The 21,565-nt window shown below is 40.4% G+C and overlaps 3 protein-coding genes across 4 annotated transcripts; 1 reads left to right on the forward strand and 2 right to left on the reverse strand.

Moving 5' to 3' along the window:
* Positions 1 to 454: 454 nt before the first annotated feature.
* chgb (chromogranin B) lies at positions 455 to 4,597 on the forward strand. 2 transcript variants are annotated; one of them, XM_026319062.1, is made up of 8 exons: positions 455 to 584; positions 762 to 808; positions 881 to 971; positions 1,340 to 1,598; positions 1,737 to 2,966; positions 3,130 to 3,229; positions 3,420 to 3,530; positions 4,471 to 4,597. In XM_026319062.1, the coding sequence occupies exons 1-8, from the start codon at positions 545 to 547 to the stop codon at positions 4,549 to 4,551; spliced, it is 1,959 nt and encodes a 652-aa protein (XP_026174847.1). In that variant the 5' UTR covers positions 455 to 544; the 3' UTR covers positions 4,552 to 4,597. The 2 variants fall into 2 exon arrangements, with proteins under 2 accessions (XP_026174847.1, XP_026174846.1); XM_026319061.1 differs by having other exon boundaries at positions 1,340 to 2,966.
* Positions 4,212 to 11,012, reverse strand: trmt6 (tRNA methyltransferase 6 non-catalytic subunit). Its single transcript, XM_026319063.1, has 12 exons — positions 10,687 to 11,012; positions 10,390 to 10,520; positions 10,077 to 10,186; positions 9,035 to 9,126; positions 8,848 to 8,931; positions 8,636 to 8,760; positions 8,314 to 8,484; positions 7,901 to 8,064; positions 7,639 to 7,724; positions 6,875 to 6,977; positions 6,459 to 6,545; positions 4,212 to 5,565 (listed from the first exon to the last, which is right to left on the reverse strand). The coding sequence occupies exons 1-12, from the start codon at positions 10,782 to 10,784 to the stop codon at positions 5,404 to 5,406; spliced, it is 1,413 nt and encodes a 470-aa protein (XP_026174848.1). The 5' UTR covers positions 10,785 to 11,012; the 3' UTR covers positions 4,212 to 5,403.
* A 1,082-nt stretch (positions 11,013 to 12,094) lies between these two features.
* On the reverse strand, positions 12,095 to 20,812 carry fermt1 (FERM domain containing kindlin 1). The gene is made up of 16 exons (XM_026318571.1): positions 20,723 to 20,812; positions 18,836 to 18,990; positions 18,004 to 18,101; positions 17,677 to 17,812; positions 17,391 to 17,528; positions 16,484 to 16,667; positions 16,274 to 16,376; positions 16,045 to 16,152; positions 14,875 to 15,006; positions 14,665 to 14,714; positions 14,095 to 14,219; positions 13,762 to 13,868; positions 13,413 to 13,637; positions 13,181 to 13,305; positions 12,926 to 13,067; positions 12,095 to 12,799 (listed from the first exon to the last, which is right to left on the reverse strand). The coding sequence occupies exons 2-16, from the start codon at positions 18,984 to 18,986 to the stop codon at positions 12,626 to 12,628; spliced, it is 1,998 nt and encodes a 665-aa protein (XP_026174356.1). The 5' UTR covers positions 18,987 to 18,990; positions 20,723 to 20,812; the 3' UTR covers positions 12,095 to 12,625.
* Positions 20,813 to 21,565: the final 753 nt, after the last annotated feature.

Below are 21,565 nucleotides of genomic sequence, written 5' to 3' on the forward strand. Positions count from 1 at the left end.
AGAAAGCAGATGATTTTAAAATCGATCCCTCTAAATCTAATGTGTTTCAGCAGAAAAACAACAGCAGTGATTTGAACTTCTCTGGCTCGGATAGATGAACATTAGAAACTGCTGTTTTGCAAAGAGTACGGGAATCATCGTGATGTTGTGTCCACCCCTCGGGCGTTTCAAGGCACTAAACACAACCACGCTCCACGAGCTGTGATCCCATCATCTGGCAAACCTCTTTACACTATCACCTGGACGAGCTGTGACAGTAACCGGATTACTGATTCGCTTTTCGCAAAAAAACCGACAATGTGCGCACATCGAATTTCACTCAAGTCGCTCTCTTCCCAGATCTAATGAGTCATGACATTAATAGAGCCTAAAGCCTTCCTCCCACGCTTCTTCAGCCCACTCCTCTCTTTATTTGAGGCGCTCCTCTGCTCCAGCCTTCAGAGCAGCAGGCGCCCAGTCAGCGCAGCGCCCTCCTGCCGCTACACGCAGCGACGGGAGTTGGTGCTTTTTCGCATTTGTCGGATTCCCCCCTCATCTCGCCAAGATGAGACTTGTTTTTGTTGCTGTTGTGGCTCTGCTGACAGGTAGGTGAACCCGTCATGGCTTTCCTCAGGCAGAGCGCAATAAGTTAGTGAGATCGGTTCAGGACCATGGACAGAGACAACGGCGGCTCCTCCACTTTAATGCATGCAGTCCTGTTTCCTTCTGCACCCTGGTATTTAATTCACACATTTTAACATGGGCACTTTGTTCTAATGCAGAAAATCTAGCGCTTCCAGTGGGAAAGGAAGGACAGAGAGAAGATGTGGTATGTTTTTCTAAAGCATTATTTATATTATAAGAAAAAAGCAGGCAGCAATAAATGTAATGTATTTTACAGGTGACGCGGTGTTTGGTTGAAGTCCTGTCCAAAGCTCTCTCCAAACCGGACTCCCAGCTGGATCAGGAATGCAAAGACATTCTCCAAGCAGGTTTGTGGCACAAGGGATGTTTTTTTAGGATCTGGTATTTTATTTATGCTCGTTCTGCCAAAATCATTCAAATCCTGATCCACTCAAAATGAAAGATTGCTGTTTGTTAATGCAGCACTCCTAACCTGTCAGGCTGCTCAGACAATAAGGAGCTGATAGATTCAAATAAATAAATAAATAAAAATCTGCTCTAAATATCTTGGTAAAAATTTTTTAAAAACTGTTTTATACCACAGTATTTTTAAAGAAATATAAAACAAGTGATTCACTAAATCCTAATCTATTTAATGCAGACTGAAATCAAATGGCAAATACACCAGAACTAATCCCTCTTAACAATTTACACAATGTCTTTTGTTCTGTTATAGGGGTAAAACATACACCACTGGACAAGAAAAGAGGGGAGGGGGTAGTAACTCATGAAGATGTGGTCAAAGGACATGCCGAAGAGCCCATAGCAAAGGCAGCAGATGTGAAAGATATCGAGGCACTCCTCAAATCCGTGGAGGAGAAGAGAAATATCCCAGAGGATGAGCGCAGCCAAGAATCTTGGAGTCTAGGTGATGAGAAGAGACATGAGAACGAAGAGCAAGAAGAGAGAGAGAAGAGGAGCTGGAGACCTGGAAGGTACCACCAAAGAAAACACAAACGGGGTGAGGAAGAAGAAGACAACGAGCGCAGTCAGGAAAGTTGGGGGGTGGAAGTAAAGAGATCAGAGGAGGAGGAAGGTGAAGAGAGGGACAAGAGGAACTGGAGACCTGGAAGGTACCACCAAAGAAAACACAAACGGGGTGAGGAAGAAGAAGACAACGAGCGCAGTCAGGAAAGTTGGGGGGTGGAAGTAAAGAGATCAGAGGAGGAGGAAGGTGAAGAGAGGGACAAGAGGAACTGGAGACCTGGAAGGTACCACCAAAGAAAACACAAACGAGATGAGGAACCTTTGGGAGAAGAGAGGGAGGAGCCGGAGGAAGAACGTAGTCAAGAGTCCTGGGATGTAGAAAAAAGACATGGGATTGAGGATGAGGAGGAGAAATTCAAGCACGTATTGAAACCCACACAGCACTACCACCACAAGAAAAAGCTCCACAAACGCAGTGATGAACCATCAGAGGAGGGGGAAGATGATGATCGCAGCCAGGAATCTTGGGGTCTTGACAACGAGAGAGACAAGAGGGACTGGAGACCTGGAAGGTACCACCAGAGGAGGCACAAGCGTGATGAAGAGCTCTCGGAGGAAGCCAGGGAAGAGCCTGATGAAGAACGCAGCCAGGAGTACTGGGATTTTGATACTGGAATAGAAAAGAGGGACTGGAGACCTGGAAGGTACCACCAGAGGAGACACAAACGTGATGAAGAGATCTCTGAAGAAGCTAGAGATGAGCCAGATGAAGAACGCAGCCAGGAGTACTGGGATTTTGACACTGGAAGAGAAAAGAGAGACTGGAGACCTGGAAGGTACCACCAGAGGAGGCACAAACGTGATGAAGAACCGTCTGAAGAAACTAGAGATGAGCCTGATGGAGAACGCAGCCAGGAGTACTGGGATTTTGACACTGGAAGAGAAAAAAGAGACTGGAGACCTGGAAGGTACCACCAGAGGAGGCACAAACGTGATGAAGAACCGTCTGAAGAAACTAGAGATGAGCCTGATGGAGAACGCAGCCAGGAGTACTGGGATTTTGACACTGGAAGAGAAAAGAGAGACTGGAGGCCCGGCAGATACCACCAGAGGAGGCACAAGCGTGATGAAGAACTCTCAGAGGAAAAGAGAGAAGAATCGGATGGAGAGCGTAGTCAGGAGTACTGGGGGGTTGAAAAAAGACATGGAAAGGAAGAGGGAGAAACAGAAAAGCGCATATGGAAACCAACACACCGATACCACCACAAAAAGAAACTTCACAAGCGTGGTGGAGGCTCATCTGAAGAAGAGGAAGAGCCGAGGGGTGATTCAGAGGAATATGACGAGACTGCACAGGGCAGGGATGAAGCTCTGAGGTACTATCATCCTGTATCAAATCAATTTCTTCTTTTTAATTTGGGAAGTTGATATTTTTCAGAAGACAAAATTTGCACAAACAAAATGAACAAACCCCTTAATCAGTGTTTATGTTCTGATGTGATACTGGTGGCAAAACATCTAATTAGAGCTGTTTTTTAGGTATCTGGCAGAGAAGCGCAATCCCTGGATTTACAGAGGCTACTACCATCCTGCCTGGTTTAAAAGAGATTCAGATGAACATGCTGCAACCTCAAACAAGGTAGGCATGGACAGACCACTTTCTCTAATCAATTACTATGGCACAAAGATTTGACCAGAACATGTGGGTAGCAGATTGATGTTTTAAGATAAAAGATCAAATAAACTTTATTCATCCCCAAAGGGAAATTCAGTTTTGCTCTACATGGTAGAGTTCAGACATATTGTGGCTCTGTCTTTAATGTTTTCAGATGGATGAACTGGCCAAGTTGCTGAGCTATAAGATAAATCAGCTGGCCAACCATTCCAATCAGGAGGAGGCAAAGAGGCTCATGCACCAGAGAGCACTCACCCCACAGGAGGTAAAAACTGCAAACACAAACCAAAAAATTACTTTTATGACTGAAGTGAGGGTGTACTTGCATTCTTGAAACTTAGAACTAAAGAGCTAATCTAAAAGTCTAAAAATAACTGATACTTATACTGAGCAGTACTGACTAATCAGTCAGGAATCAGATAGAAAAGCTAAAGTCAGAATCTACCTTAAAAGATAAGGGATTATAGATACAGTAAAAACACCTACTCTGCAAACAGTTCTAGAAACAATTTTCACCTAAAACCTAAGAGGTGAAGCACATATGACCACCACCCTATGTAATTAGGGAGGAATCAGCAATGCCCATTAAGGAAAACTCTAGCCTACAGAGACTTAGACTTCAGAACCACAACCGATGATTCAATATGTATCTCTGCAAATACCCAGCAAAAACTTTCCCCCATGAGCATGGCCCAAATACATGAAGGAAAAATCTAAGGAAAAATATTTTTTATATTTATGGGCAGTGATTTGTTCTCTGAGGATCTACTATTATCTTCAGATCAGTTCTTCACATTACTTCTCTCAGCTTGTTCATTCCCTTTTTCTTTTAAGACTCCACCGCAGCATTTTATGACTACCGCAGTAATCACACTAGGAACCTCATGATTATAGACTCTCAGAGCAATCAAAGTCATAGTGTGCCCATTAAAAAGTGATCCAGATCTCCCCATCTTTCAACATATTTATCACAATCAGAAAACAAATCATAAAAGAAGGTATGGCAATTTATTAGCTCTACTGCACTGCAACTCAAATAGTCATGTTTAGCCTAAATGGTCAGTTCAACATATTATGTAAATGTTAAAATAGGCTTGGAAAACACAGTTCATGATCATTTTGTCCTTTTTTTTCTATATCACATGATGGTGTAAACAGACTGCAGGTGTATTTAGTGTCTGATATACTCATACTATCTTTTTCAGGAGAAAGAGCTGGAAAATCTAGCGGCGATGGACAGGGAGTTGCAGAAGATCGCTGCCAAGTTGCATGAGAACAACGCATAAGACAGAATGGACATCACTTCAAGACAACATGAGCTATCAGTGGATAAACGCTTCTGTCTTACAATATGTCTGCCAATATAGTGTTGCTTACAGTGTTAACAAAAAGACAAAAAAATACATAACATAAAAGCCTTGCCTTGTCAACATCCAGTCAACTTGTTTATCAGTGTATTTGTGATATTCTGATGTTATCAAATAAATCAGCATGGGAATGGTTTTGATGTTTATACATATAAATAGAAAATAATATCAGACAAATTATTCAAAAACATGTTTTGAAGAGTTTGTTCAGTCTGCACTCAATAAAAAGTTATTCTGGGACCAAACAAAGTCTGTCAAACTATTTCTCAGTGGAAAGAAATCAGGCTTTTTAGTACTGCATTTTTTTTTTTTTTTTTAATTCTGTGCAGATAAAGATGAGCACAGTCAAACTGCAATAGCAACTGGATCATATAACAAATGGTACTTTCTGCAGGGATAAAAACATAAAAAAAAAAAGTTAGAAACCTAAAAGGTGGCAAGCATTAACTGGGGGAACAAAAATTTTTTTACACCTGGTCTCAAGTCATAAATCGCAAACCTGCCACTTACTCTCACCACCGAAACGTATTTCAGCAGTTCCTTACAAAACACATATACCAGGTTCAGAACTCAGCCTCAACAGACTTAACACTTTACTACTCAGCATTACTGCACTGATCTGCATGCACAAAAGAAAGGGTTTGATAAACGCAAACCAGACAGTCTCTACCTCATTACAGACGTGTCAAATCAGTTCAGTAAATGCTGGAGGAAAATCCATACAGGTCACTGGAAATGTGCCCTTTACACATAGGATGCTTCTCTATTCATTTATCCTTCCGTGTGTGTCAGTTTTGGTCTCTTTGCTGCTGGCTCCTCTGCTCGTTGGGAGCCTGCAGGTTTGGCGCCGTCCATGGTGACCGTTGTCCCTGAGAGGAGATAGCCCCCGCCCCCGCTCATTAGTAGCAGAGGATGCGTCCTGTTAGGCAACACCTAGAGATATGGCACAGAAATGCAGTCAGGAGATATTAATTCTATAGGGAGGTCTAGGGAAAAATATATTTGTATCATCCAGTTCCTGTCTTGGATATAATTCTGGAAGAAAAAATAAAGCTGGGCAGAAAGAACAAGTGTGGAGACTCAAATTCAAATGCTAAATATCTGCCTCACTGATTAAGATGAGGCCTCAACTAACACAGATTGTGCAACAGTGATTTTCTCCTAAATCTTGGATATCAATAAATACTAGAAGAATTAGAGGATCAACATAAAATTCTTCTGCAACATTTCTGGTGAACTTGCGTTAAACAAGTTTTTTAAGCAAAAATGCAAAACATTTCTTTAAACACATTTCTGCTATACAAATGTGACACCTGCAGTTTTATTTCATTTTATTTTATATTGGCTAATTTAATAATGTCACCATAGACTATAGGAAATTGACAAGCATTTTCCAATATTTTCTGACATATAATTGTGTCAATAGCCAATATTATATATATAATAGCCAATATTAATTAATTAATAATTCATTTTCTGACAATAATCTGACATTAACAGGGTTAATAAAAAAGTACCTACAAAGTAGCCAAATTAAGTATTGGATTATTGCTATTCACTACTTAGCTGGAAACCTGCAACACAAGCTGTAAACACTATCATCTCTTGAATTACACCTGATCTCTCTAATAACACAGAGGGACACAGTCAAAACAGTTAAAACCAAGACAATGAGCTTAAAAACACTAAAATGGTAGACAGTAGATAACTCTCTATTATAAACAACTTTTTAACCATTCCACATTTGATTATTGTTAACATTAAAACATTGACTGAAGCAGCTTTAACTTAAAGCAAAGCAAAACACAGACTACCAAAAGTTTTACCTGATAATGTCTGAGCCAGGTGTCTGTGAGTCTGAGGCTGACTGCGCCACCATGTTCCTTGAGCTTTGTGTAGCACTCGATAAGAGGCTGCAGAGATGGGAGAGGGAAGAGATAGAAAAAAAAGTATTAAGAGGAACACATCACAGCCAGCAATGATGGTTGCAGCAACATAAGCACAACTGAGGCAATAAATGCAGGGACGTGACAGGCATTGTTAATCCCTTGGCAATGACAGCGATGTCTGCAGCAGTAATGTACAAGGAGTGTTTCCCACTGGAACTCTAAGCAATAAAAGCCTGTGTGCAGAGGCAGCAAATGAGAGACCTTTCTGAGATAACGAATTATCCTCACCGAGCAAGGACAATCAACGGTGTTGCTGTATTTCTAGTAAATGTCACTAGTCATGAAGAGCTTACCTCTTTGTATTGGGAGTAGACTACAAAAGGCCTAGAGGGGGAGAGGAATTTGAGCAGACCCATTAGGACTGGACACGGGTGAAACCGACTGGCAATAACCAACCTGCATGAGGGAAACAAACAGATGATCAAGCAAACCTGTCCACTATAAAATACACTGTTGATGAAGTGCACTTGGTTATTGGCAATAGATGTAGGTAGGCAATATCATAATTTAGCCTATTGCTGCATGTGACGTATTCATGGACGATGTCCGGGTTTAGTATGTTCTTACTGGAGACATTAATTTCAGATTGTAATTAACTGGATGAGAGTCAGTAAAAAAGGCTGATTTAGAACAGCGGGTGTTATTTATGATATAGCTGCTATGATGTAGAGGAGATTCAGAGGAAAGTCAATAGCCCAAGCGAATCAATTCTTGTACTTCTCGCAGAAATGTCATCACCACAACACTTCATCCATCAATCATAAAAAGGCTGTAAATCAAGTTCTTCATTTCGTATGACAGGAAATGAAAAGCAATCACTTGCAAAGGCACCATGTGCTAATCACTGTGTGTCGGCTCAGAGGAATGCAATGATAAATCAGGGTTTATGGATAGAAGAGTTAGTAATCCCTGTAGATCTATTTTAATTAAGGTTTACTACAAGGCCCAGTTCAGAAAAATTTAAGTAGAGGTGGAACAGAAAAGAGGCTGGTGCTGAAATAAGGAGAACAGAGCAGGGCAACAGGCCAAAAAGGGGGGGGGGGGGTCTGAAACCAACCCGTCTGCATCCCTGCCTTTCAGCAGGTCAGCAGCAGCTGCCAGCTTCTTCCGTTTTTTTTCCAGCTTCACCTTTTTTTCCTCAGCCTTAAAAACAAAAAACAGTCATGGCATCAATGCTCTCTTAAGACAACTCATTTTTTGTTTGTACTGTCTTCTAGCAAGAACAACAAGAATATTACATGACAGAAATGAAAGCTATAACCTGACTAAGCAAAACAAAACTAAAGCTGTCCTTTGTGGGATTTGTAGATTCGGCATACTTTGGCTTCTTTGCGTTTCTCCTTCTGTTTTTGCTCCTGGTCCTGACCGATGTCATCACTGTTGTTGGTCTCCCTAAGCCATTCCTCTGGACTGCCTTGATGCTCTAAACCAGACTGGCTTTGCTGCTCCTCCGCAACCATGCTGGACTGCTTTTCATCTGTGACTATGGAGGATACTATGTCAGAAAAGTGTCACAGAATAAATACACACAACAAAGTGTGAATCTCTTTCATATTTCTAAAAATCATCTGCTTTACTTTCTGAATTAACTGATTCATGCTGCTTTAGTTGTGAGAGGTTTTAAAATACTGAAGCTCTGCACAAGAAAATGTTTGAATTTCAATACTAGCTCGCAGCTACTCTGTTTCATCTAAAAACAACAACCCTATAAAAATCTTATAAACTGCACTACCAGCAGTGGGGTCTTTGGCTGTGGTGTCCAGAGTGCCTGCCAGCAGAGAATTGACATGGCAGATGGGAAATTCATGCAGCATATCATGAAAATTTGCAGGAAAGCCAAAGCTCTCAACACCCGCCCGAACCGGCCCACCTCCTGGGTACATTTGGATCACAGAGCCATATCCTGGATAAAGGGGGGGCGGGGGGCAGGAAGATAAAAATGAAGCAGAAGGGTTTGTTTATAAAGTACATATTTAAAGAATTCTTACAGAAAAACCTAAAATACTGTGGCAAAATATATAAATACTACAGAAGAGTGCACTAGCGTAACGTACCCCCCATTCTCTCCATGACAGCTCCCAGCACGAGACCAGCACAAGTCTCAAACACCAAAACTTTGCTGCCAGCGTGGATGTTTGCCAGAGTCAACATCTGGGCAAGCGTGTCATACCGCAGGTGGCTGCATCACACAGAAACATAGGCATCACAGAGTCATCTCTTTCTGTTCTGTAAAGGACAACTTTCACGCATAATGTTGCTGACTCACCAGATCTTCCCTGGTTCCCGGCCATGGTACATCATAGCCAGGATGCGACAAGACGGTTTTAGAATCGTAACAGTATTTTCGTACCTGAAAAAGCACAAGATGGAAACGACTGATAACACTAATTACTGCACGGCACATTATTTTAAGTCTGTAACAGATTGTTGTTGTATAATTAGAAGTGACTCACTTCTTCTTTTTCTTCTTGATGTATTTATCCTGGGCATACTCAGTCTTACCTCTGAATGTGGAGCTGTTCTTTATAAGCTGCTGAATGATTTCCTGTGGAGCACATGCACAAACTCTCTTTTGTCTCTCTTCTGTTATTTTTCAACCTTTTATCTAATAACTAAAAAAAAAAACACTCACCAGTTCCTACTTAAGATGTAGATCTTTAACAGTGAGTCACAAATACTATATTACTTTACCTTTATTTAAAAGAGAGGAGTTTGGGTAATTTCTTTAAACTGGCCACTGTAGGTGGACTAGCAATACATGAGTTAGGAACTATTTTGTATTAGAGCGTGTTTTAGTAGCATGGGTATGTAGACTGACTCCAGTTAAACAACAGTGGTGGTGATCATTTTCATAAAAGGAACATGTCACCCAGTGTAACATCCATCCATCATCTATACCTGCTCATTCCTATTTAGGGTCACAGGGATCAGCTGGAGCCTATCCCAGCTCTCTTTGGGTGAAAGGCAGGGGTACACCCTGGACAGGTCACCAGTCCATCACAGGGCCACATAGAGACAAACAACCTCACACACTCACACTCACTCCTATGGGCAATTTAGAGTCACCAATCAACCTGACATACATGTTTTTGGACTGTGGGAGGAAACCAGAGTACCTGGAGAAAACCCACACAAGCACAGGGAGAACATGCAAACTCCACACAGAAAGGCTCCTGCTGGGATTCGCACCATGAACTTTTGTGCTGTGAGGCAACAGTGCTAACCACCAATCCCCAGCGCTGACCCCCAGTTTAACAGTGTGGCTGAATTGAACATCAAATGTCTGTAACAGATGATACAAGCGACATCAGGCCTTGGCTACACAAACACTTATCTAGTCAGCTCTAGTAATTGCTGGTTTTGGAGTTTTTGTGGAATGTGATGATAATAAATACAAGATGTCACCAGTGTTTGCTCTGCTAAACAGACCCACCTCCTGGAAAGTACCATGATAATTTTTCATTAATGAAGGTAATTGCAAGGTTAGTGATGTACCTGACCCTTCAGACCCTTCTCTTTTAACGTCTCAATGTCATCCCTCGTCAGTTTCTGCGATTTACCATCGTCTACAATGTTTCTGTTGTCTGTGCCTGCCTCCTTTGCATCTGGGAAGGACACACACAACGACATTACTCAAAGTGAAAATGAAAGTCTAGCAGGTTGTCAACAACACACATGCATACACATACACATACAGTGTGCATGAACATTCATTGGATGAACTGCCATAAATGAATCCCATTGAAGTTTACAAAAGGCAGCTGTATGAGTCAAATAAAAGAGTAGTATTTAACAGCTGGATACACACCAGTGCTGCTCTCTGTTCCCCGGAGCTTCTGGGGCTGCAGGGTTCCTCCAGACACGATCTCAAACGTGGAACTATACAGATGACCCACTGCGTTATCAAGGAAGAACCACTGTTTCTCAAAAATCACCTTCCTGTGAATAAACCAGACAGAAAGATATCAGAGCTGAGATGTCAGTCATGGTTAAGCCAACTATAGTTTGTGCCTTTTCGATAAATTCAAATCATTAAGACGCGCAAACTGGAGCTTAGGTCCGGTTTAGTGACCCTAACAACGTATGCTTTATACTTTTGACTTACTTCCGTGGTTGAATTTGCACAGCTTTGAAAATATCTCCTCGTTTCAACACAACATAGTCGCCCTCTTTAATTGTGTACTGAGACTCATCGTCCGCCATGACAACACAGATAAGCCTGCTAATTAACTACGGGGATAAATGCCGCCCTCAGCTACTTCCACAGAGCCACCTTTATCAAGGCACGGTTCAAAAAGGCACCACACTGCCCCTGAAGTAAAAGTCAAATACGGCAAAGTACTATTTCCACGTGTTAGCTATCATTTCCCTAGCTGCCCAGGACGGCTAAACGATTTCAGACTGTAGCTAGCGCCATGCTCACAGCGGTCCTCTGTGATTGGCTGAAAGGATGACGTCGCTGAGTGTGACAGCCAATAGGAGCGATATGCGATGACTGGGTTTAGATGTCAGAATCATCGATAACCCTCGGGCTGACACGTGATTCAGATACAGGCCTGTCCGCTGCGTTCATCCAGTTAAATTTAAACTGGATTCATTCCGGGTGTAGCTGAGTCTTTTTCCTCAGATTCACCGGGGTTTGCAGCGTCCTTGGTTTGCATTGAGTCTGGTTGACTACCAATACATTTCCAACTTACTGTGTTAATGACAGAACTGTGATTGACAATATGCAATAATCATATAGCTACAGTCTGTGTGTATTTTTTTTAACAGCTTCCAGGTAACATGCCCATAAAGTATTTGTTCAATAAATTATTCCAGCAAAATACGATCTACTCATATTGAAATACGATCTACTCATACTGTACTGAGTTTTATAACATGGAAGCTATTGGAAAAAAAATCCATATAATATAGTATTTCTATAAAATATAGTTGTAGAAGCACAAACATTGCATCAAAATATGGCAATATATTTTCCATTTACCATACATTTCTGAATATTTGGAAAATAAATGATGTGCATTAATCCTAGACAGACTTTTTGACCTTTTAATTTAGTTTTGATTGGGGAAAACTGTTGAAATCTAAACTGAATTCAAGATAGAATTTAATGAATACACCTAGTAGATCATCTAGCAGTGTGGGAGCTGATACTTCTGGATGGCATTTCAACAAAGTTAACAGTTTGTAGGGTGCACACATGGCAGATGTGTGACCACGTCATCACCCAGCATGGGTGGGTATGTTTCATGTCCCATCATGGTGCCAGAATCTGGTGTTTTATAACTGCATGTAGGGGTGTTCCAACTCAACCTGCCCACTACTATTGTACAACTGTGTAGCAGTGAGACCATTAAAAGAGCAAAAGACAGCATCCCACACTGTACAAGAAATAACCTAATGAATGTTCCAATCAAAATAATAACACATCCCCAAGTCTGACATAATTTTCAAATGACCAAACAAGTAGACAGTGAATCATAGATGCTTGAGCCAAAACCTCCATCCATGCATTTATTCATTATTTACCTCTTATCATCCATCATTGTCAGCCACAAAGCTGAGTACAGTCTATTTTACTTCAATGTAAAAGCAAAGGTTAGTGTGTGTTTCAGCAAATGGACAAATGTCACAAACTGTAAAATATAAAACATCTCCAGTGTTTCACCTGCTCTAATGTCCAAACATTGTGTTTGCTTGAAACAAGGGCATCTCTTCACCTTAAAAATACTCAGTTCTTACAAATATAAGTTCATCCAAGTTTTGAGAGAAAGAGAGGTCTTCACTACATATTTACATTGACACTATTATTTTTCTAGTGCAGAGTACATTGTTATAACCATTTACAGCAGGATATATAACAACAACGATACTTTTGTTCTGTGAGTGAAAACACCTGTTGTTTGACTGTGATAGTCTGAAATCTCCTCTGGACGGGACTTGCTCAGTGTTTAGAGATATGGCAGTGTTGAACTTTCACATTGTAACATGTATGTAACTAAATAACAGATGTACTTAAACAAGCACAGTTCTTTAACTTCTCATTCTTGGCCACCAGTAAGTTTATGGAACAGTTCTTCATCCAGGGTCTCATTTTGGTCTTTAGCTCGTGTAGACAGGAAGATGTATCCGCCAATGAATTCGTGGACCACTTTACAGTCACAGCTCAAACAGCAAAAGGCTATTGTCACGTTCTGATCGAACTCTATGGTCACCTGGAATGACATACAGCATATTAATCACGTTTCTGAGATGATGCTTTTTGTAGACATGACCCCAAAACTGCTGCTTTGAATATAGAGACAGGTTAAATCATATTATATGATACAATAATCCCCCACCTGTCTTATCTCCCAGTTGACGTTCCACTGTTTCATGTTGGCGAACCTCCACGTGGTGACAGGCAGACCAGTGGACATGTCAAGACGAATCAGTCGGTTGTACGAGATCCCCAGAATCTCATCCTTCTTACTGCCTTTGAATCTAAAACACAACCACAAAGCTAACCTCTGAAACTGTCATTTCTAAATAAAATGTAGCTTTTTAAGCGAGTCACTAGTTTTACATATCTGTTAACACTAAAATGAGCAGTTTACCTGACAATATAGTAGTTGATACCAAACTCTGGCAGTGACTGCCAGGCCTGGATAAAGCGCATCTTGGCCTCTGTTAAGGACAGCCGTGCTATGTTGTGATGGGCCTCCAAGATACGTGCTGTCAGCTTGAAGCAATCATCAGAAGCACATTTAATTATAACAGTGATGTAACAGTGATGGCTGTTGGCCTTTTTGTTAGGTTAGTTATAACACATGCAGTCCTTAAACAAACCTGTTTGGTTTTTTGTTTCTTGGCGTAACGCGGGGAAACAAAACATTCTGCATTCATCTCCATTGCATCAAGGTCGGGAGCGGCCTGACCAGGAGGGGGTGCTAGGCTCTTCATCTTCAGAAAGGACTGAATGTTCTTCACTTCTGACTTGTAGGAGCTGTATGCCATGGTCTTGCCCTTGGAGGCGAGGATGCATGCAGCTTTCCACTTGGCATACTGTGTTTCCTGCAGCACAGGGAAAATAACAGTGTGACAAAATGAGCCACATATGTCTTAAATATGGACTCTTTTAAAATGAACCATTTTCCTGCTTGTTGCAGGAAAACGTGAATGAGGAGATGGACTTTACATTGTCACACCGGATGTACACCTCATTCATCCCATCTGCAACTGGAAGCAGGAGCTTGATGCCAAACTTCTTGTCTGTGACATTAACATCGGGAACTACCTCACAACCTGTTGAATGAGGAGGAATATATTGTAATGATTTCAGCCACAGAAGCACAGCAGCAAAATATAGTAGATCTGCTATTATTATCATTACTTAAAACTGCAGTTACTGTTGCAGCGTGAAGAAGAATGTGAAATTTACTTTTACTGTAAGAACATCTTGGATGTCTGTTTTCTACCCTACATAGAGAGCTGCTGTTGCTCACAAGGATGCAAAATTTTTTTCACTAACCTCGGAGGTGTAACTGCTCTATTGGCTCTCCACTGGCCGCCTCCTTGTTCTTGTAGTAGGAGATGGTGGTGTCCTTGAAAACAAACCAGTACTCTTTGTATGGGCGCAGCGTTAGTCTTTTCGGCCTGATTCAGAACAGAAAATAAGAATATTAAAATCATTACTTTTGTCTACAATATAGTTTATTACTTTATCTAAGACTGAAGACTGTACATGAAATTGCAAATATATTTTAGCACGTTTATAAGATACATCTAAAAAAAATAGTACCGTGTGCATATCCACAGCAGTGAACAGCTCAAAACAAGTATAGTCTTCCTTTTCAGCATTTCAAATGAGAAGACTTGAGAGAAATGTATGTAGAATCTATGTATGTATGGTTTTTGCATCATAAATTGTCTTCACACCTATCTAAAATGATCTTAAACACTACTAATTGGGCTGGTTTAAAGGTACATAACAAGTGAAGGTTTAAAAGGCTGTAAAAGTTCAATGTCAGAGGTGAGTATTTGAGAGTATCCCAATCTTCAAGTCATATAATATATTGTAATGTCAGAAAAGGTGGTTTACCTGAACAGCCGGAGGAAATCTGCCAGCTCTGGAACGTCGGTAATGTCTTCCTGGGGGCGTTACAAACAACAGGCAATTATTCTGTGTCTTCTCGTGATGTTAAGACATGTAATCATCAGAGGCTTACCTATCAACTATCAGCTAAAAACAGGTGTTCTGCTGAAACAGACCAGGAAGCTAATATAGCACCATCTAAAAAAATATGTTTACCAGAATTCTGTCTGTGTGTCCCCCTTCAAGTGTCACCTCCAAGTTAGACAGGGCAGCCTCAACTTCATCTATTTCAGGTTCATTGGAGTGGTCGAGTGGTTCAGTTGACATGGTCAGTTTACAAATGTGATACTGAAAAGAGAAAGTTTTTAAAAGGCCTCAGCTTGTTTTTCGAACAACGATCACATACTTAGTTTTGCAAGTAACAAGTCTAAGTTATTATGAAGGTTATGCAACACTGGCATGAGTCAGAGAGAGCTCTGAGCATAGCCCTGTGTGCCAGCCGCTGCTTCAGTGTGTAGGTGAGTGCAACACTGATCTTGCTTTGAATCACTGATTCCTGAATCACTGTCCTAAAAGTTGCAAAACAATAGCGGACTGGGCTGTATTTCAGACTATGAGAATATCAAACTCTTTAAAAAACTTTAAAGTGTAACAGTAATTAGATTATTAGATACATTTTGTCTGAAGGGAACATATTATTCTTATCATCTACTTTTCCCACACTCTCTACCTGTTTCACTGTGTCTCCCTGCCTTTCTTCCTCTCCAATGGGATTTTCCTCATGTCCTAACATGTCCTTGCATGGATTTAGACTCTCCCGGACAGATAATATCCTGAGCTCCAATACACATACTGCATATACTTATTTTACTGTATATACTAATTTACAGTAGTCCACATTTCTGTTCCCCTGGGAAATTGAGGCTCATAATTACCAGCCAATATATATCAGGATTTTTTATCATTTACTACGGGTGCCAGCAGCAAATTTACCTTCACGATATAAAAATGCATGTACAAGAGTTAAGGGTGTAGCTTTAATTAAACATAATGGTTATGGATGTTTGGTTCATATATCTGTCCTTGGTTTCATCGTGTTGGAGATTTAAGCACCTCTCAGTGATAAACAGCTAAGACTTTGTTACATTCCAGTTAGGAAAGGGATCTGACTTTTGAAGCACCCTGCCTTCTTTTCCTGTGAGCAGCCCATTGTTACTCTAAATAAGCATAAGGAAGGTACAGAAAATTAACCAGCTTAATCTATAATGATGTTACAGTTTTAAATAAGTGAAATTCAAACAATCTGAAATGCTTTTACTGAGTAAGTTGTATTAAACAAACAACTTATTTCCCAATAATAAATAACTATGACAGCATATTACTCACCTGTAGTGAAGCGAACATCAACATTTCCTCCTCAGTGCAATCTATCTCCTCCAGCAGAATAGACCAGCGAGCTTGTTCATATAGCTGGGTTATCCTGACAGCATCATACTAAAACACAAAACACACACACACACACACTCTAGTTCAGTAACTTTGAACCAAACAGTCCTGCTGTTATTTCAGGAGGGTGCAATTGTTTTGTTCTAAAGGATACATTGGTGACTCTTACTTTAGGATTTAGGTCAAAGAAGACATTGTATTTAAAGCGAAGCAACAGCTTGTCTTCATCTTGGATGTCTTGTTCCATAAGAGAACGTGAAGAGTCCAACCATCTGTCAGTCATAGGAACAACTAATCAGATGAGCTGTTAAAAGAATTCATCCAAACATACAGCCATACATTTAGTTCCAAAATATTATTAAACGCTTTTTGTTTTTACCCTGCATTTTTGATTGCTTTATCCACTAGAGACAGTGGCTGGTACATCTTTGCCAGCTCAGCAGGCGGCAAGTTTGGCTGAGAGTCAGCTAAAGGGTTTTCTCCAAACCAAAGGCTGGTAGCGGATGCCGGCATCCCGTTCTCTGGGTCATAGGTTGCTGTCATGGTCTTACTGTACATGGGGCCTTTGGGGAAAAAGATTAATAATTGCAATCAGGTTTACCAAAAGGTGCTCACATTGTCAGATAGTATAGGGGGAGAGAGAAAACTTAGGAAACCAGAAGAAATGTTTCAAAGAACAATTAGAATAAAAAGCTGACTAAAACAAAATAAAGCATGATGAAACTCAAATGACAATAACTGGGTCAATATTAAAGGCAGTTTTACAGTGGTCTGAAACCTGAACTGGATATTGAGAGGTAAGATTGAGAGAGGGGGTGTTTCTGAAGAACATGACATACAGAGCATACTGAACAATTCCTTCAGATCTCACTGATGAAAACTGTGGCCTGTCAGCTCTCAGCAGCACTACACAGGGATTTTTCTCCTCCTCTATCACAAGTAACTAAAAAATAAGACACTCACCCCTCTAGGGCTGGATAATAATCTAAATTAACTGAACTACAGACATTATAAATCTCATCTAAATTTAGTCAAAGCAGTTTTGACAAAATTTAGGGTGGCTTAGTCCATAATAATACTAATAATAATCTGGTCATAGTGTAAAAAATCTTCACATTAATAATTACTCCTTATAGAAATGAATACCAAGCATTGCAAGAGCTATGGACTTTAAACTGTAATTAGACACACCACCCTTCAATTGGTAAACTCGTGCACCAGGACAGGCATTACACACATTACACTTTTTCAGCCTTATGACGAAACAGCCCTGTGCCTCACAGTACCTGTGCCTCCTGGTCCCCCACCAACTAAATCAATGTCCCAGATGTCTTCCTGTGATGAGCTCTTGTCCTTCTTCTTCTTCTTCTTGGACGGATCATCTGGAGGCTTCAGCAGAGACAGTTCCTCTGGTCTCCTGATGTCTGAGATAGTATGAAAGAAGAAGGTGTGAGGGATCAGAAAGAATATGAAAGCAAGCTGAATCTTCATTTTAGATCAAACAAGGACACACTAAATTATAACATCAGTAAGGAGAGAGGAGTACTGTGATCAGAAAAGAAAGAAACTCACTGAGTATTCGGCAGATCTCTGCAACCGTCTTAAAGACCACACTGGAGAAGCTGACATTTATTTTGATGGTTTTCATATTGGGAAGCTGCAGCAACAGGGGTTTGTGCTGGGGTGTGTAGCGCAGGTCAGCATCAGCCTGTGCAGCAAAATTATTTAAGTTACCTATGGATTAGTAAAATTTATGCTCTCCCTGTCGATTTGTGCTGATTTGGAGGTCATATAGGTGGTCGAAGGGGAACTTCCTCTGTTCCTTTACGTTTGCTTTTTTCACATTTGATATCATGTTGGAATGCTTTTCTGTGGATCACTTTGATATCTAGTTATTACCTGAATTCCATACTTGTCCAAGGTCCAGTGGGTTTTCAGCAGCCAGCATTTCCTCTGTGCCCACCACAGGGCATAGTCTGACCAGTCCTGAGGAGCCTCTGTAGACAGAGTCAATAAAACATGTTACTGCAAGTATTACTATCGTATGACTGGCATAAATTAGGGCATTAGATACTTCACACACAAAATGATTACCATTTACATATCAAGCTTAAATATTTTTGAAGTGCAGGTAATACTTTTGTTACTAACAAAAACACTTCCTTCACACACTATTGCGCAGGTGGCTGAGCATGATTAAAGTGTGGCTTTATGAGTCTGCCTGACATCATGTTATGGTTCTGTGTTGAAACTGTAATCCGTCGATGACAAGCTACTTAGTCACCTTTTTTAGCTCATGCCCTTTAAACCACCTTACTAAGGTAGCTGTCATGTGGTATTAGCTTGTCAGTGTTTATGGGGAACTTATAAACAGAGATATCAGAGCCGATCCTGGCTGAACTTTGGCCCTTAGGGCTGCACAAGCCAATGCATTTTATCAAGACAAATGCAGGGCAAACAAGGGTGCGGCTTGACTAACAGACCTATTGTAGCAGCAGGCAGAGACTGAGGCAGTGTAGTTAAAATAGACTGGAGTTATGCTTTTTGCAGTGTTTTAAAAACAAGCAATTAGAAGAAGAGAACTTTATTCCCATTGTAACTGAAATGTGCTTTTTTCAGTGTGTCTCTTTACCGTCTGTCAGCCACATTCACTATTTTAATGACATGAATGCAATATGACCTGTTGTGCAGAACACACAATGGTAGTTTTTCATCCATCAAGGACACTTACTGATCTTTTCCACCAACTTAAGCATGAGGCCTCCAACGTGCAAGTCTCCCTTAACCCTTAGCTTACATTTCATGGACTCATCTCCTTCGTTTTGATCCACCTGAATGGACAACTCCCATGATGTTTCACCAACCTGTGCCGCTTTGATCATGGCTCTGTTTTGGAAAGACAGACGTTAGACAGTGGATAGATTACAGACAGCATACTCCCAGGCTTAGATGTCACCATCACAGCAGCACACCGCCAGTATTACTGGAAGGAATGACCTACCACAGCTCTAATTCGATACATAGTGGGGGAATTCCTCTCAAATATGCTGCTTCTTTTCTTGCTCTCATGTGATTGGACAATTAGAAAACATCTGGGATGAAAACATGAGTCATAAGTGTTTTTCTCCATCCAAAGGGAATGTCCAACTAAAGCTGGCCAGCAGTTAATGCACATCTCTCAGTTTTTCTGTTGGAAGTGCCCAGTAGTGGAACAGATTTGGAACAGATTTTTACAGTTTCTTCTGCAGTTTCTCTGCAATGACACTGCAACACCTAATGAACTCCTCTCAGCTGATGGGTTTATAAATAAGAGATCAGCGAACACAGACTGGCAGATGTACAGGCTAATGCCAGCAGGAAAAAGAGATGAGACTGCAAAACACACAGCAAACACGCTGTGGTTGCACATAAAGGCACAAAAATGGTGGATATTTTGTATTTTAATTAAGTGAGAGAGTGAACGCATAAAAGACATCAGGGAGACAAGAAAGGGGAGAAGATTGGAGGAGGAGCAGGGAGGGTATCGCTGTGGAATGTATGACGAGCCAGGACACGAATATGGTGAATGAGGAGAGACTATGAGAAACAACAATCTACACACATTCCACCAAATTCACTGTATTTCACATCTGAACTCTGAAATTCATGAAGAAAGAGATGCAACCTCATACACATATACTACTCTACACTGGGGCTATCAACAGAAATACCTGTTTCATTTGTCCTGGGTAGCCCAGTGGAAACTTATACTGCGTGAAACTGTATTGCCGGGAGGCTCGGTTAAATGAACACACTCTGTTTTCTTTGTGCTGCTCCCTCACTGTGCTGCTGTAGGGTAAAAAGTTTGAGCTTGCATGTTGGTTGAGGGAAGATTTGCTGAGATGTGTTGGAGCCTGACAAATAGACTCCCAAATTATTACACTGTACTGCAGAACAGACCATATGTAATGAAAGATACAATGTAAGTTGGTGTGCATCAAAATACAAACACCAGCAAATCAAATGTGTTTTTCAATCCAAAGGTTTTTCATCCAGATGTCTTAAATAACAACATCAAAGACGTTTTATTTTAAAAAGTTTTAATCTAGTATTTCTAATGTACAGGTTATAGTTTTATTGATAATTTCTAAGCAAAACTGCACTGAAAGAGTAGATTTCAAATTGAAACAAGAGATATCAGCAAAGATACAACAAAGGAATAACACACCCACATCCTATATATATATAAAAAAACCTTATTTACAAAACTGCTTTTCTAATTATAATAAAAAATGTTCAACACTGAGGCAAATATCCTAGAAGAAAGAGCAGAAATTATGATAGAGAACACTATGGCAATTCCATCACGTACCTATGCTTTCTTCAGAGCCTTTACATTACTGTTATATTATTAGGAGAATACAATGTCAGCCCTTCCTTAGTATAACAGTAATAGCACAATAAAGGTCGACAAATGAATCATTAATCTCAGTCCGTGTAGGTCTAACACACTGGGACACTTCTAATCATATGATTTGATTTTTCATCAGGGATCATCCTGCTTTAATCAAACACGGCTGGTTAATGGTATGGAAAACTAACGTTGACGTGGAAGTCAAAAATCTGAACCCAGTCTTACCTTAATTCCAAGTTTTCTGTCGGTGAGCTATTCCAACTATTTCGTCTTGAAACTAGTTGGACCCAGGAAAGTCTTCCTCTGGAGCAAAGACACGCCCCGCTCAGACAGGTACGGAGCAGAAGAGGCCAGTAGGCACCAAAGGTGAGTTTGCTCACAGCCCCGTAAGCACTCGATACTATTTTGTCTGGTTTCATTTACTTGTCCAAACGTTGTCCTGTAGAAAGTAACTAGCGTTAATAGCTTAAAAATATTTAATAAGAATTACAATTGGCCGCCTAGTTATAGAACATACAAAGCGTTAGCTGGTGGTCTCAGGAGAGCCCCTAATTAGTTAGTTAACACGGTTAGCTAATTAACGTTTACCAGCTAATGTTAACATAAATAGCTAACTTACACGTTAACTAACATAATTAGCTAGCTTTGACCAGCTAACGTTATTAATTTTAACTAGCTTTAGCTAACGCTAACATAACGGTAACTAGTTAGATGACATTAACGTTAGCTAGCTAACATAATTAGCGTTAGCTAGCTAACAATATTACCTAGCTAACATAATTAACTTTAGCTAACATAACACCATAGATAGTATTTTGATAAATTAACCAAAATTAAGCAAAACTGAAAAAATAACTGGGCAGGATAGCTAACTTAGCTAGCTAGCTAACTTACATCTTCAGTCAGGAACGGTGCTTTTACTTTTCTAATAGTCAGCAAGATATAGTCACTTGTTTAGGCCTAACCACAGAGCAATGTTAATAAACTAACAGCTAATTTATTTGTGAATGCATATTTGAACAAATATACAGACATTTCAGGAGCATTTAACCAGTTTTAGTTAAACAG

This window comes from Mastacembelus armatus, chromosome 24, assembly GCF_900324485.2.
Source record: "Mastacembelus armatus chromosome 24, fMasArm1.2, whole genome shotgun sequence".
NCBI classification, from domain to species: Eukaryota; Metazoa; Chordata; class Actinopteri; order Synbranchiformes; family Mastacembelidae; genus Mastacembelus; species Mastacembelus armatus.